Source organism: Symphalangus syndactylus, chromosome 7 (assembly GCF_028878055.3).
Source record: "Symphalangus syndactylus isolate Jambi chromosome 7, NHGRI_mSymSyn1-v2.1_pri, whole genome shotgun sequence".
Classification (NCBI taxonomy): Eukaryota; Metazoa; Chordata; class Mammalia; order Primates; family Hylobatidae; genus Symphalangus; species Symphalangus syndactylus.
In genome coordinates, this window is record NC_072429.2 from 133,625,404 (window position 1) to 133,641,807 (window position 16,404).

Consider the following 16,404-nt stretch of genomic DNA (forward strand, 5'->3'; position numbering starts at 1 on the left):
TTTTTAGTAGACAACGGGTTTCACCGACCAGGTGCGGTGGCTCACGCCTGTAATCCCAGCACTTTGGGAGGCCGAGGTGGGCAGATCACAAGGTCAGGAGATCCAGACCATCCTGGCTAACACGGTGAAACCCCGTCTCTACTAAGAATACAAAAAATTAGCCAGGCGTGGTAGCGGGCGCCTGTAGTCCCAGTTACTCAGGAGGCTGAGGCAGGAGAATGGCGTGAACCTGGAAGGCGGAGCTTGCAGTGAGCCGAGATCGCGCCACTGCACTCCAGCCTGGTAGCCTGGTCGACAGAGCGAGACTCTATCTCAAAAAACTGAAAACTAAAAAAAAAAAAAAAAAAAAAAAAAAAAAGGGCGGGGAAGGTTTCACCATGTTGGCCAGGCTGATCTCAAATTCCTGGGCTCAAGTGATCCACCTGCCTCGGCCTCCCAAAGTGCTGGGATTACAGGCGTGAGCCACCGCACCCAGCCAGCACAACAATATTTAACACGCCCAGTGCTGAGCAACAGACCCTTATGTCACATAGTCCCTCCTACCTGCTCAGACTGCACACAGAGCAAACTCCAAAAGCTCTGGGATAAGGGAGCCACCAGGGCCAGTCAGGAACACGCAGAAGGATGGCCCAACTGGGGCCAGGCGCGGTGGCTCATGCCTGTAATCCTAGCACTTTGGGAGGCCGAGGTAGGTGGATTACCTAAGGTCAGAAGTTCGAGACCAGCCTGGCCAACACAGCAAAACCCCGTCTCTATTAAACATACAAAAAAAATTAGCTGTGCATGGTGGCAGATGCCTGTAGTCCCAGCTACTCTGGAGGCTGAGGCAGGAGAATCGCTTGAACCCAATAGGTGGAGCTGAGTGAGCTGAGATCACGCCACTTCACTCCAGCCTGGGTGAAGGAGCGAGACTCCATCTCAAAAAAAAAGAATGACCTAAATAATAGCAGCAGGAGAAGGAGGAAAGGGAAGGCAGAAGAGATAGACAGCGTGCCCAGGAGAGGGAGCGGGGAAACCTGACAGCACAGGACAGCCAACTATTCAGACACTCCAGTAGGCCTGCTAAGGAATTCTGAACTAAAATAATAAGACCAATAATAAAGAATGCCCTGATCATATCTATGTTCCTTGCATCCAAGAATTCCAAACACCATGCCCCACCCAAATCGCTCATGCCCTGAGCCCCTCTTCCCTGGGACATTCTGGAGAAGCATCAGAAGGTCAGGTGAACCATCAAAGCCACTGTGTCCCAAAGAGGAACTCTCCTCCCACTCAACAGAACCAGCCTCCTGGACACCCCCAGGGATCCAGGGCACAGCACCCTCCTGGCCACCCTCTCACCTTTGACTCCTCCCCTGGAAGGGCACCAAGAAGCAGTCACCAAATCCCATCAATGTTCCTGCCTACCTGATGTCTAGCCATCAGTTCCCATCACCAACTCTTTTCCCAATTCAAGCCCTTCTGTGGGCATTTCTTACACAGTCTTCCTATTAGACAGCAAAGACCAAAGAAAATTAAAAAGGAAAAGTACAGAATGTTTTTCTTGATTACTTTGTCTTCTAAAAATTTAGAGCAGGAGAAAGAGGAGAGTGAGATCAACATTAAAAAGGCAGAATCAAAGCCTAGTGTTCCAGGGCACCTCGTATTTCTGCAACTATATCTCTATATTCCCACATTTCCCTACAGTCCAGTGATCTTAATCATTGCCCCTCACCCCCTCCCCGCATTGCATAAGGAACTGAGGATAAAGCCAGGGTCCACACCTGAGAGGAGGTCAAACCCACCACAAGGGCAAACAGCAAACTCTGGCAGGAAAGGGTTAATAACCCCAAAGTATGAAATGCTTCCATCAATCTCTAAGGAACAATAAGGCCCAAAGAGGGAAAGGAACAGAGACATGAAAGCAATGACAATAGAGGAAATAAAAGGAGGTAACCCACGGCCTGCAGGTATAAAGACCTGTGCTTTGGGACCACACTGACCTGGGTGAGTCTGGCTGCACTCCTAGTGAGGAGTGGACTCTGTGCCATGACTCTGCCCTGCTGAGCCCGTTTCCTAATCTGTATAATGGCAATAACAGCATCTGCCTCCCTGGGTCCTCATTAAATTAAATGAGGTAGGGTGGGAAGTGCTCACGGCCCAGGTGCTCAAGAAATGTGACGGAGTCCACTCAGTAGCCTGAAAAGAGCACAGTTTGGTTTGGGATTGGACAGCCCAAAGCTCAAATCCTGGCTGGACCACCTACCAGCATGTGACCAAACCTCTCTGCCCCTCCGTTTATTTGTCTGTAAATCAAAGATAATATCCCAACATGCGAGAACTGCAGTTATGCTGGCAGAGAACAATGGCTGGAGAGCACTTCACACAGCACTGGGACACGGTGGAAGCTATGATGGTAGATAACCTCTCTGGTGGTTAAGAATGTGAGTGCTGGAGCTTCACGCTGTTGGGATGGACAAGGCACCAGGGCAGAAGCCTTGGCTCAGGCGGAAGGCTGGCACGCACCCGTGGGGAGCTAAGTGGCATACAGGCAGTGGGGCCAAGGACAGCTGCAAGTCCTGTGCATCATCAGGCAGTGATACTCCCCGACAGACTTTGAAAAGCCGCAAGCTGCCTCTGATGGAGTCTTAGGCGCTGAGTTCAACATGGGCTTGCTCAGAAAGAACTCTCAAGATCACCTCAAAAACACTTCCTGAGCACCAGCCAGTCCAGTGTGTACCTCACCTGATTTGGTTCTTCAGAGAATAAAATCCTCAGATGAAGACATGTTCAGCTACAATTTTGTAGTAATGGGAACTGAGGCTCAAAGAAGTCACAAGGTCTAAAATGCAAAGCTAGGTCTCTGGGACTCCAAAGCCGGTGCTATTTCCCAGAGCCCACATTTCTGAGGTGGGGGACCCCACAGACACCCAACTCAGCAAGAAGCAAGGCCAAGGAGAGGAGAGAAAGGCAGGCTAGATGAATGAAGAGTTGACCCTGCTGATGGAGGCAGAGACTCAGGACGTGGGCAGGGCCTCGCAAGCCAGAGGCTACTGGATGGCTCAGCCAGAGTGCTGGCACCTCCAGCAGGAGAGAGGGCGGCTGAGCACACTCCCCTCCCTCCACCCCGGTGCTCGGCAGCTCGGGCCTTGACCCCTGTACAAAGAACGCACAAAGACCTGGAGGTTCACTGTCAGACTGTGGGCTGTGACTGCCCCACCTCAGAGGAGCTCTGGCCAGTCCAGGGGGAGGCAGAGGCTGCGTACCTTGTCAGGCTCCCTCATGCTTCCCTGCCTTGCCCCCTGCTGTGCCCCCTTGGCCTGGTCACTCTGCTCAAACATCACCCTGTGGCTTTCCTGAGCCCCTTGCCCAGCCCAGGCAGAAGTGACTGGCAGTGACCATGTCACTGATCCCCCTACTGTACCTTGTACAAGCTTCTAGCACTGTCCAAGGGACCCTTGTACAAGTGAGTAAGTTTAAATCGAGAGACAGGGTTGTGTCGCCATCACCACAGTCAAGACACAAACCAGTCCCAAGCACCCCCACCAAGCTCCCGGTGCCTCTTCAGTCAGTGCCCTCACCCCCCACCCCCACGTAAATGTGTGTTTATGGTAAATACCCATAAAATGTACCATCTTAACTATTTGTAGGTATACAGTTCAGTGGCATTAGATATATTCACGTTGTTGTGCAACCATCTCGACCATCCATCACCAGAAATATTTTATCTTACAAAACCAAAACTCTATGTCCATTAAACACTAACTCCGGATGCCTCCTCCCCCAGCTCCTGGCAACCACCATCCTACGTTCTCTCTCTTTGAATTTAACTACTCTAGGAACCTCATGTAAGGGTAATCATTTGGTAATTGTCTTTTTGTGACTATCTTATTTCACTGTGTACCGTGGCCTCAAGGTTCATCATGTGGTAGCCTGTGTCAGGTTTCCATCCTTTTTAAGGCTGAATAATACTCTATTCTATGTATACACTACATTTTGCTTAGCCTTTCATCCCTTGGTTTTTTTCCAAGTTTTAGCTATTATGAATAATGCTGTTATGAACATGGGTATACAAATATCTCTTTGAGACTCTGCTTTCAATTTTGGGAAATATATTCCAAGAAGTGAAGTTGCTGAATCACATGGTAATTCTATCTTTAATTTTTTGAGAAATTTCCATACTGTTTTCCACAGCAGCTGCAGTTTTACATTCCAACAAACAGTGAACAAAGGTTCTAATTTCTCCCATCCTCAAAGTGTGTTGTCTTTTGTGTCTGGCTTCTTTAACATGACTTTGAGATTAGTCCAGGTTGTTGCCTGCATCACTTTTTCATCCTTTTTCATTGCCAAGTAGTATTCCTTTGTACGGATATACCACAATTTGTTTAGCTATTCACCAGCTAATGTGCATTTGGGCTGGTTCCAGTTTGGGGCTTGCTATGCTTTCAATGTTCCCTCCAAAAATGCATGTTGAAACTTAATCCCCAATGTGGCATTGTTGAGAGGTGGGGCCTTTGAGATGTGATTGGACCATGATGGCTCTGCTCTCATGAATAAATTAAAGAGTTAATGGATTAATGGGTTATCATGGGAGTAGAACTGGTGGCTTTATAAGAGGAAGAGAGTCCTGATCATAGTACATTAGCAAACTCAGCCCCTTGCCATTGATACCCTGTGCCACCTTGGGACTCTTCAGAGAGTACCCACCCAGCAAGAAAGCCCTCACCAGGTGCAGCCCCTTGACCTTGGCCTTCTCAACCTCCAGAACTATAAGAAATACATTCCTTTCCTTATAAATTACCCAACTTCAGGTATTCTGTTATAAGCAACAGAAATCAGACTAAGACAGGGCTATTACAAATAAAGCTGCTATGAACATGTGCATACTTGTCTTCAGATAGACATAGGTTTCATTTTTCTTGGAATAGGATTGCTACCTTTTATGGTAAGTTGATATGGTCTGGCTGTATTTCCACCCAAATTTCATCTTAAATTGCAGTCCCCATAATTCCCACATGTTGTGGGAGGAACCCAGTGGGGATATAAACTGAATCATGGGGGCAGTTTCCCCCATACTGTTCTTGTGGTAGTTAGTATGTCTCATGAGACCTGATGGTTTCATAAGAGGTTTCCCCTTTCACTTGGTTCTCATTCTCTGTTGCCTACCCCCAAGTAAAACGTGCCTTTCACCTTCTGCCATGATTGTAAGGCCTCCACAGCCATGTGGAACTGTGAGTCCACTAAATCTCTTTTTCTTTTTTTTTTTGAGACAGAGTCTCACACTGTCGCCCAGGGGCGCGATCTTGGCTCACTGCAAGCTCCACCTCTGGGTTCACGCCATTCTCCTGCCTCAGCCTCCTGAGTAGCTGGGACTACAGGCACCCACCACCACGCCCAGCTAATTTTTTGTATTTTTACTAGAGACAGGGTTTCACCGTGTTAGCCAGGATGGTCGCAATCTCCTGACCTTGTGATCCGCCCACCTCGGCCTCCCAAAGTGCTGGGATTATAGGCGTAAGTCACCGTGCCTGGCCTAAACCTCTTTTTCTTTATAAATTACCCAGTCTCAGGTATGTCTTTATCAGCAGCATGAAAGCAGACTAATATATAAGTATACCCTCAACATTGTAAGAAGCCAGCAAACTATTTTCCAAAGTAGCTGTACCATTTTGCACTCCTACCAATGACGTATCAAAGTTCCAGTTGCTTCAGATCCTTATCAGCACTTGGGATTGTCTTTTTAATTTTCACCATTCTAGTGGGTAGGTAGTAGTGTCTCACTGTGATTTTAATTTGCATTTCCCTAGGAACTAGTGATATTGAGCATCTTTTCATACATTTATTGACCATTTTTATACATTCTTCTGTTAAAGTATCTTTCAGACCTTTTGCTCATTTTAATTAGTTTTGTCTGCCTTACAGACTGTGAGTTCCTTCAGAACAGCTCTCAAGGACCCCTCAATGCCTAACTCCTGTGAGTACCATTCCCATAGAGGATATGTGAGCAGTCCTGTGGAGCCACCTAACAGCTCATGCCTTGGCCATTGCATGCAGCCCAGATAGGGCCTCACACACAGCAGGCACTTCAGAGATGTTTATGACCACATCAGCAAGCGCAGATGGCCAGTAGCACTAGGGAGAGATTGAGTGGGGCTGGACAGCCACAGGGACCAGCCTGAGCTTCTGTATCCTCGCTTGCAAAGCAGACATAATCAGCCCACCTTGCAGAGCTTTTGTGAAGAGTAAACTAAAGAATGGGTGTGAAGCGCCTGACTGAGCAGGTCTACAGAAATGATAGTTAGGACCAAGACCTATCTTATGCCCCTGCAACTGCATGAGGGATTAGATCCAATCCCTCCTCATGCATTTAATCCTCCCAGATACTATTAAAAGTGATAAAATGTTCAGGGAAAGAAGGTGAAGACTGACAGAGGGAGAATGGAAGGGGAAGAGAAGAGAGGGAAAGAAGGAAAAAACGGATGGTGGAAAAGAATAAAGTCCCCTGCCATATGCCAGGTATGTTCCCAATCCTCCTCTATGAAAACTCCACAAGCACGCTACCGAGTAGGTATGTGGGGACTATTTTCATATAATACAGGAAGCGATGGTGACTCAAGATACTTGCCAAGGTCCCGGGGCTGTTAGACAGCAGGACCGGGACTTCCACCCAGTTCTGCTTCCCCGCAGGGCCCCTTTTCCCTGCATTACCTGAGCCTGGTTCTCTATGGGGCTCTCTCCCCGAGGAAGGGTCTTCCCAAGGTGCTTCCAGGAAGCTGGCTAGCCCTGAACAAGCCCCTTGCACCAACTCAGAAACAAAAACAGGCAGAATTCAAAAGATGCTTCTCTCTACCACCATAGGAGGAAATTGAAGACTACAGACCCAGGGCTGCACATAGGAAACCTGCAGAGTTTTCGTGTCCCTGAGCCTGTTATGTTCACCATTCCTCTTTCCCTAGAAACAAACACAGATGGAATACCTGCAGGTCCCTAAGGTAAAAGTCAAGCCCTCACCAGTCCCAGGGGCTTCCTCTCTGAACTAGTTCTCTAAATCTGTCCCTTCTCATCCCTACAGCCTGGACTGCACTAGGACAGCACCTAATGAAACTCTCCTGCCTGCATTTTTGTCCCTTCAAAAAGTGTTCTCTTGCTTATTCTTTATACTTCAAAAATTACTATAAAGCTGTAGTAATCAAGGCAGTGTGGTACTGATAAAGAATAAACAAATAGAGCAATGGAACAGACCAGAAAGTTCAGGAGTGAACTGACGCATAATTTTCAAGAAAAGAGCCCAAGTAATTCAATGGAGGAAGAAAAGGTTCTTCTAACAAACGAGGCTAGAAAAACTGGATATCCACATGCAAGAAAAAAAACATTCTCCATCCCTACTTCATACCATACACAAACTTATTAGAGATAGACAGTATACCTAACAAAAGCAAGAAATATAAACCTCTAAAAAAAAAAAGGAGATTTTTCTTGGTGACCTTAAAGTAGGAAAACATTTCTTAAGAGAAGATACAAAAAGCACTTCCTATAATTGTAAAAATAATGGCAAATAAAACTCCAGTAAAATCACAAACTTCTGTTCATCAAAAGATAAAAGACAAATAGGTGAGCAGAAATTGGGAGAAAATATTCATAACATACACACACACACACATATATATACAACAAAAGACAAATATCCAGAATATATAAAGAACTCTTACATTCCAGCAACAAAAAGACAATAACCCCTATTTATGTATTTACTTATCTATTTATTTATTTTTAGACAAACTGTTTCACTGATGCCCAGGCTGGAGTACAGTGGCATGTTCACAGCTCACTGAAGCCTTGAACTCCTGGGCTCAAGCAATCCTCCCACCTCAGCCTCCTGATTAGCCCAGCTTTTTTTTTTTTTTTTTTTTTTGTGGAGGTGGGGTCTCACTACGCTGTATATTGCCAAGGATGATCTTGAACTCCTGGCCTCAAGCAGTCCTCCCACCTCAGACTCCCAAAATGCTGAGATTGAAGGAATGAGCCACCACACCCAGCCCCCAATTTATTTTTTATTTTATTTGTTTTGAGACCAAGTCTCACTCTGTTGCCCAGGCTAGAGTTCAGTGGTGCGATTTCAGCTCACTGCAATCTCCACTCCCAGGTTCAAGCGATTCTCATGCCTCAGCCTCCTGAATAGCTGGGACTACAGGCATGAGCCACAAAGCCTGGCTAATTTTTTTTTTTTTTTTTTTAATTTTCAGTAGAGACAGGGTTTCACCATGTTGACCAGGCTGCTCTTGAACTCCTAACCTCAGGTGATCCACCCGCCTCAGCCTCCCAAAGTGCTGGGATTACTGGCGTGAGCTACCATCCAGCCCCCAATTTATTAAAATAAGCCAAAGACTTGAACAGACATTTCTCTAAAGATGACACAAATGACCAATAAGCACAAGAAAAAATGCTCAACATCATTGGTCATCAGGGAAATGCAAATTAAGGGAGATACCACTGCATATCCTCTAGGGAAGGCAAAATGAAAGACTGACAACACCAAATGCTGGTCAGGACAGAGAGCGAGCGGAATTCTCTGACTTTGCTGATGGGAATGTAAAATGATACAAACTACTCTGGAAAGCTATTTGGAAGTTTCTTAAAAAGTTAAACATAACTACTCTATAACCCAGAAATTCCACTCCTATGTACTTATTAACCCAAAAGAAATGAAAATAAATATCCACAAAAAGGCTTGTACAGGAACATTCACTGCAGCTTTATTCCCAATAACGAAAAACTGGAAATAGACTATGGCTATATCCACACAACAGAAGGAAACAAACTACTGAATCTCAGAAGCTTTATGCTGAATAAAGGAAACCAGACACAAAAGAATTATATGATGTTCTATAGAAGAAGAAACTCACCCATGGTGACATCAAGACTAGTGGTTGTGGCTGGGAGTGGTGGCTCATGCCTGTAATCCCCAGCCCTTTGGGAGACCGAGGTGGGCAAATCACTTGAGGTCAGGAATTCCAGACCAGCCTGGCCAACATGGTGAAACCCCATCTCTACTAAAAATACAGAAATTACCCAGGTGTGGTGGTATCCCCCTGTAATCCCAGCTACTCAGGAGGCTGAGGCAGGAGAATTGCTGGAACCTGGGAGGAGGAGGTTGCAGTAAGCCGAGATCGTGCCATTGCCCTCCATCCTGGGCAACAAGAGTAAGACTCCATCTCAAAAACAAACAAACAAACAAACAAACAAACAAAAAGACTAGTGGTTGCTTGGGGTGAGGAGCAGGGATGGGATAGTAAGGGGCAAGAGAAAACTTTCTGGGCTGATGAAGAAGTTCTGTATATTGTTAGGAGTGTGGGTTATGTGAGTGGTCAAACTCTACACTTAAGGTCTATGCATTTCAGCATATACATAGTACCCAAAAAAAAACAAACAAACAAACAAAAAAACCTGTCTCTTGGCAGTTGCCAGAGATCTTTCTTTCTGAAAGGCTAAACAGCCAGCCTTGTTATCTTCCTGTCCCTCAAAGTTTCCAAAATAAAGTCCTGACAGCTTCCCACTACTCAAAGGCCCTTCATCACAGACCTCCAGCACCCCATGCCCCTCCCCAAACTCAGTGCTCACCTGGTCACAAAGAGTGGGTCACACCTGTGTCACTGCACCAGCTGTCCCTTCTACAGGGCACCTCTGCTCACCCTACAAGACCCAGCTCAAAACATCTCCTCCTTCAGGAAGCCTTCCCACAATCCCTGGGGCTGGGGTAGATGCGCCCACTCTGAAGGCCTCAATACTCAAGGCTTACTTCCATCATAGCACCTAGCCCCATTCCTAAAGGAATCCGTTTTCCACTACCAGGACTGCATGAAATCCTCAAGAGAAAACAACATGTCATATTGGACTTTGCATCCCTAGCAAACAGCACAAAGTTTGGCATAAACATCTAGGTAAACTGATGACCAGCTTGATAGTAAAAAAAAAAAAAAAATTAATAAGCAGTAATAATAACCCTAAGGGGCAGAGAAATGGTAGCAACTCCTGAAGAGGCCCACCAGCAGGGACACAAGGAGAATATCTAACACTAAGAAGGAAGCCAGTTAGGGCCCTACAAGAAGCCTTGGGGCTGAATTAAAATGCCCTCCAGCGATGCCAGGACACCCCAAGCTCTCCTGGTCCTTGGCTCCAGGTCCCATGGCTGAGCTGATCCTCTTTTCCCCCACTGCCCAGTAAGGGATGCTGCCCCTTTCTTATTCAGACAACCTGCAGCTTCTACTGGCATCCTGTAAGGCCAGGTCCCTACCCCACCCATCCTGCCTTGATCAGACTGTGTTGAACACAAAGGCACGCGATTCCAGAGTTCCACCTTCTGCAGTTCCATGTATTACATGACTTAAAAGAACTCAAAAGATTTGAAACAAGTATACTGAAAGGGATGACTAAACCATGTTCACTGTTGTGCTATTCACAACAGCCAAGTGTGGAATCGGCCTCAGTGGCCAACAACACATGAATGATTTTTTTAATGTGGAACATATACACAATGGAATATTATTCAGCTGTAAAAATGAAATGTTGTCGTTTGTGACAACATGGATGAAACTGGAGAACACTGTGCTAAGTAAAATATGCCAGCACAGAAGGACAAACACTGCATGTTTTCTCTTACATGTGAACTGTAAAACAATGGAGCTCAAACAAGCAGAGAGTAGAATGGTGGGTACCAGAGCCTGAGGGTGTAGGAAAAAATGATGATCAAATGGTACAAAGCCTCAATTAGACAAGAGGAATAGTTTTTTCTTTGAGACATATTGCACAGCATGGTGAATATATAGTAATAATGTACATTTCAAATTTGCTAAGAGTAAATTTTAAATGTTTACTTACCACAAAATGGTAACTATTTGAGGTGATGGATATGTTAATTAGCTTGATTTAATTATTCCACATTATACTCATAAATCATAACATCACATTATACCCCATAAAGAAACAAATATGTCCAGTTACAGTTTTTTAATTTAAAAAAAGAAAATTGTTACCCAATTTTAAGTCCCTGTTTTTATATTAATATGCCAAGCATTATCTTTATAAGTAAACTCAATTATCTAGATATTTTGTGTTCCCTGAAAAAAAAGGAGGGAACTTTAAATCTGTAAGATGTTTAAAATGTCTATTTTGTTTTGCTCTGCCTTTTTTTTTTCTCTTTTAAAAAAAAATTACTCAGCCAGGCACAGCGGTTCATGTCTGTAATCCTGGCACTTTGGGAGGCTGAGGCAGGCGGATCACCTGAGGTCAAGAGTTGGAAACCAGCCTGACCAACATGGTGAAACCCCATCTCTACTAAAAATACAAAATTAGCCGGGCATGGTGGCGCATGTCTATAATCCCAGCTACTTGGGAGGCTGCGGCAGGAGAATCGCTTGAGCCCAGAAGGCAGAGGTTGCAGTGAGCCAAGATCGCACCATTGCGTTCCAGCCTGGGCAAAGAGCAAAACTCGGTGTCAATAAATTAAATTAATTTAATTTAATTTAAAAAATGACATTTAAAAAAAAATTACTTGGCTGGGCACAGTGACTCAAGCCTATAATCCTAGCACTTCGGGAGGCCCAGGCGGGTGGATCTCTTGGGCTGAGTTCAATACCAGCCTGGTCAACCTGGTGACACCCCATCTCTACAAAAAAAATACAAAAATTAGCCAGGTGTGGTGGTGCACCCCTGTAGTCCCAGCTATTCGGGAGGCTGATGTGGGAGGATGGCCTGAGCCTGGGAGGCTCTGCCTTTCCATCCACAAATGCTTTCAAGAAGCGAGTGGATGACAATGTACTGAGCTGTACACTGCGAAGTCTGGTTCTGGGAAGGGAAGAGACAAATCCCATTTCCTGAATGCCATCAGCAGCCACCTGTGGCAGGCTTGTGTCTCCTTTGCCAGTGAAGGGACTGGGGTCCCAAGGGTTCTGTGACTTCCCTTAGGTCAGGAATCTGGTGAGAAGCAGATCTCTGGACCCAGAGCACGTGCTCTTTCTACCCTCCTAAATGTTCCAGCCCTGAAAGTTGATGCCTGCCCTTGAGAAACTGCAAAAACAGTGAAACTTTAACAGGGTAAACAGCTGAGAAGAGAGGGAAAACTTAACTCTAGGCTAAATCTCTTTTACATAATTAAATCAGCCCATCTTGGTGCAGACTTTTTCAGAGGCTGTATGCTTGAAACTATCTATAAAGGGAAATGCAATTAAGGAGACTTTTTAATATATCTGATTCTTGACTGCCCTTGCTCTAGGCAAGAGCTTAATTCTACTTAACGATAGCTATCTTGGAAAAGTTATGTAAATTGCAAGGTATGGGGAGAAAAGAAACAGGAATCCTTTCACCGGAGGCAAATGAGAAGCCCACTGAGAAGGGAGCACTGTGGTAAGAGGGCTCCAATTCACACAATGACCATCTCAGCTCATTTGCCACCTACAGCTGTGCCCTGTAGACCACATGCAACTCCACCTCGTTATCATTCATTGTACTCCCTTTCCTAAATCAACCAAAACAGGAAACTCTTTTCAGAAATTAGCTGACCATGAGTTGACAGTAACACGTTTGAAAATATGATCTTTTCTCATTTGGTACAGCTGGAAATTGAAGGAAACTTCAACATATGTCCAGGGTTCTTTTTTAAAACTGTTGGGTAAATTCCAGAAGTGGAGAAGTGGGCAACTCATTCTCTCTATATAAGCAACAACATGGGAGAAGGAAGGCACCAATCGAGAAGATATTTCACGTTTATCAAAATGGAGTCACTCATGTCAAACTCTAACAAAATGGAGCCGGGGATATGAAGGAAGGGCCCTCATGCTAGTATGCCTATGACAGGAACTATGCCAGGAATTCCTTAGAGCCTGTTGCTTGCACAGGACACTTGCCTCGTGCGCCTGTCTCCAATGGACTAATGCCAACTCCTGCAATAAGCCTCTGAAACCGATGGTCTTTGTTTCAAAACCGCTTAGGTGGACTTCCCTTTTGGGTCTTAAAAGTTTCCATTTGCCCTAACTTCTTTGGATGTACCTATGATCCAGCATAGCGCACGTATCTAAGTTGCAATCCCCTATTATTCCCAAATAAACTACAGTTTTGGGATCCCATATCCAAAATGCTTGGGACCAGAAGTTTTAGAATTCCAGATGTTTTTGGATTTTGGAATATTTGCATATACATAGTGAGATAACCTGAGCATGGGACCCAAGTCTAAACATGAAATTTATTTATGTTTGATGCACACCTTATACACACAGTCTGAAGGTAATTTTACAATATTTTTAATTTTGATCATGAAACAAAGTTAGTGTACGATGAACCATCAGAAAGCAAAGGTGTCACCATCTCAGCCACGCATATGGGCAATCTGTGGTTGTCTGGCATCGCCATCATTCCCGACTCTGAATTTCTATGCTACCAGTAAGACAATCACTTTCTTACGTTTATTTACACATAAGTCCTTACCACTAAAAAGATACGACACACCATTAATACAGTGAAAAACAAGGTGTTCAAGGTACCTAAGCGGCACAGCAGCATCACCAGAACACATGCATCAGCTGCTAAACAACAGAACAATAAACAACGGCTGGCTTTAAGTCTGCTGTTCAGCCTGCATTTCTTTCTGAGTGTCAACAGCATCGTCTTTACAGTTGTGCAACTGTTTTTTTGTTTTGTTTTGTTTTTTGAGAGAAATAGAGATGGGGTTTCACGACACTGCCCAGGCTGGTCTTGAACTCCTGGACTCAAGGGACCCTCCCGCCTCAGACTCCCAGAGTGCTGGGATTACAGGCGTGAGCTACTGCGCCCAGCTATGGAACTGCATTTCTACTGAGAACCTTCACGAGGTCAGATAGAAAATTTTCCACTGTGGCCTCATGTCAGTGCTCAAAGTTTCAGACTTTGGGGCATTTCTGATTTCGGATTTTTGGATTAAGGATGCTCAACCTGTATTTGGAGAGCAGGTCTCTCCGGTGCTCATTTTAGGCTGACATAAGACAGCACACCTGAATTAGCTGGGCACCACAGCTAATCAGCACACCTGTAGTCACAGCTACTTGGCAGGCTGAGGCGGGAGGTTTACTTGAGGTCGGGAGGCAGAGGTTGCAGTGACCCGAGATTGCACCATTGCACCCCGGCCTGAGTGATAGTGCGGAACTCTGTCTCAAAAAATTAAAAAAATTAAATTTAAAAAAAGCATGCCTAATATAGTTCGGGTCTCCTGACCCAATATTCGGCTCTGGGCCCTCTGTCACTCCAGGACACATTCTCCCACATCTAGCAACGCAGCAAGTGGAGGCAGGACTGCGACTGGGACTGCTCTTTACCCCTGCCTGGCGTGCAGAGGGGCTCCTTGCAAAGCTGTTATTTGAACTAAAGTCAGGAAAGGTGTCCCTGGGGGTTAGAGGTAGGACACGCTACTTCCTTCAGCATGGGGACACACACTACAGATGTTTCAGTAGATGAACTGGTAGGCTCGGAAGATAAAGCTGGTGAGAGGCAGCGGTGCAGGGTAAGTCCCAGTGACACGACGTTTGCATCTCCAAAAGGTCACTTGGACTCCAGCAAAAAAAGCCAGACTGATGGGCAGGCGTGATCAGTTAGCACGTTCGTTCTTTCATTCACTAAGTATATACTGAACACTTACATGAGCCAAGCCCTGTTCTAAGAAGATGGAGGTACAAGTCAGGCGAGCACGCAGGAGTTTGGATTTTAGCCCAAATTGGAGGAAGTTAATTTTTAAAGCGCCAGATCTGTCGTTTTTAAACTCTGTAAAGTTGACCTCGCTGAACTTCTGTTCCTCATAATAAATGACCTACAATTTAGAGTTCTCAAGACAGCTGAGCAGCAAAACGTGTTAAGTCAGTGCCCAAATGTGGAACCTTGTGGTAATTACAGGTGAAGGACCCCAAGCTCAAGGTTAAATGACTTGCACCGGGTGTGAAGTGGCACATCTGTCACTCTATTAGGTCCAGCCGGCGGCCGGGAAGCCTGCAAGGAGGTACTCATTTCGCTGAGGAGGAATCTGAGACCAGGCAAGAAGGAAACCCCGCCAAGGTCCACTCAGTCAAAGAGCTGGCACCGCCGGGATTCGAACCTCGCGCCCACTGCGTTCCGTCGCTGGCGCGCGCCCCGACGCCACCCATTGCCGTGGAAACGGCTGGGCGCATGCTCTCTCACTCGCTCCCTCCTTGCTTTTTTTTTGCGGCGGGATACCCCAGCGACTGAACGTGAGCCGCAGGACGCAACTACGTTCGCTCTCCTCCCCAGACCCGGATCCCTCCGCGGCCGGCGGCCGGCGCGCTGCTTCCCGACTCGACGCTCGAAACGGCTTCCCGCGCGCCGCGCCGCGCCCCACCCCCACCCAGTCTCACCCCAACCCCCAGCCCGACTCACCGGCCGCCCGCGTCTCCATGGCAACGCCCCCACCGCGGAGGAAAAAAAAGCCTCGGGCTCTTCTGGGCCCCCTCCCGTGCCGGCCGAGGGGGCGGGGCGCCCTGCTGACGCTTCGCTTTTTATTTTTATTTTTTTAAGAAAAGAGCCGGCGAGGTTATGGCGAATCTGCGGCATCCAACATGGCGGATGGAGTCTTCGCCCTCCTCCCCACGGGGCGCAGACGCCTGCGTAGCGGACGTCCGCCTCGGGTGACCCTCCCCCGGCGCCGAGCGCGGCCCTGCAGGGCCGAGCTAACGCGCATGCTCGCAGCCGGAGGCCGTGCTTTTTATCCCACTCCGCGGATTCCGCCGCGCCGCGTTTTGAGCCACGCCCAGGGAGGGGCCCTCGGGAGGTCCGGAGCGCGGATCTCGGGATCAGGAGTCTGGCGGTTGTGCCAGGCCTCTGCTAGCGCGACCTTAGACCCGCGGCATGTGGGGCCGCCGGTCTGGGCGTGCAAGGAGAGTTCTGGGTGCGCTTTGTGTCCCAGCTCTACCTCTCACTACCTAACTTAGGGCAGCGAATTAACTTTTCTTGCTCTCAGTTTACTCATGTGTCCATCGGGGTGCTCCCAACCTGCATCCCGCTCAAAACTGCGGCGTTTCTCGAAGCGTGGGGTGCTTTCCTTTGAGCCACCCGGCTGGGTTTTAGGGGCTACAGAGCACTGAGCGGCCCAAGATCACACGTGACAAGGCGACTTCCTCCTCTCTGGTCTCTTTTGGTCCCGCAACAAGTCTGCGCTGGGTGTGCGCGCCTCCAACACCCGCTCATTCATTTCTCTGCTTGTGGCACAGCCTTCGGCAGGCATCTGAGTCTGGTGGAAATTTAATGACCTTGTTTTTGTTTTGATGTGAAGGTGTTTAGCTCCAACACTGTAGTCCTCGGCTCAAATGATATCTTCCAGCCCCTAACCCTCACCCCGCGAAACCCATCTAAAGTAACCTTCCAAGACACTTCATATTTTCTACGTAGCATCCATTC

The 16,404-nt window shown here is 46.8% G+C and overlaps 1 protein-coding gene across 3 annotated transcripts in view; it reads right to left on the reverse strand.

Annotated features, from left to right (window-relative positions):
* The window catches only part of ZFAT (zinc finger and AT-hook domain containing), a 235,543-nt gene extending 219,435 nt beyond the window's left edge, over nucleotides 1–16,108 (reverse strand). Inside the window, exon 1 of one of the 3 annotated variants that reach the window (XM_055287329.2) lies at nucleotides 15,388–16,108. In XM_055287329.2, coding sequence (XP_055143304.1) covers nucleotides 15,388–15,406 — 19 coding nt within the window. In that variant the 5' untranslated portion in view covers nucleotides 15,407–16,108. Of the gene's footprint in view, nucleotides 1–14,638; nucleotides 15,025–15,387 lie in introns of those variants that run through there. The other 2 variants (XM_055287331.2, XM_063643562.1) reach the window with 2 other exon arrangements.
* Between the last annotated feature and the right edge of the window lie 296 nt (nucleotides 16,109–16,404).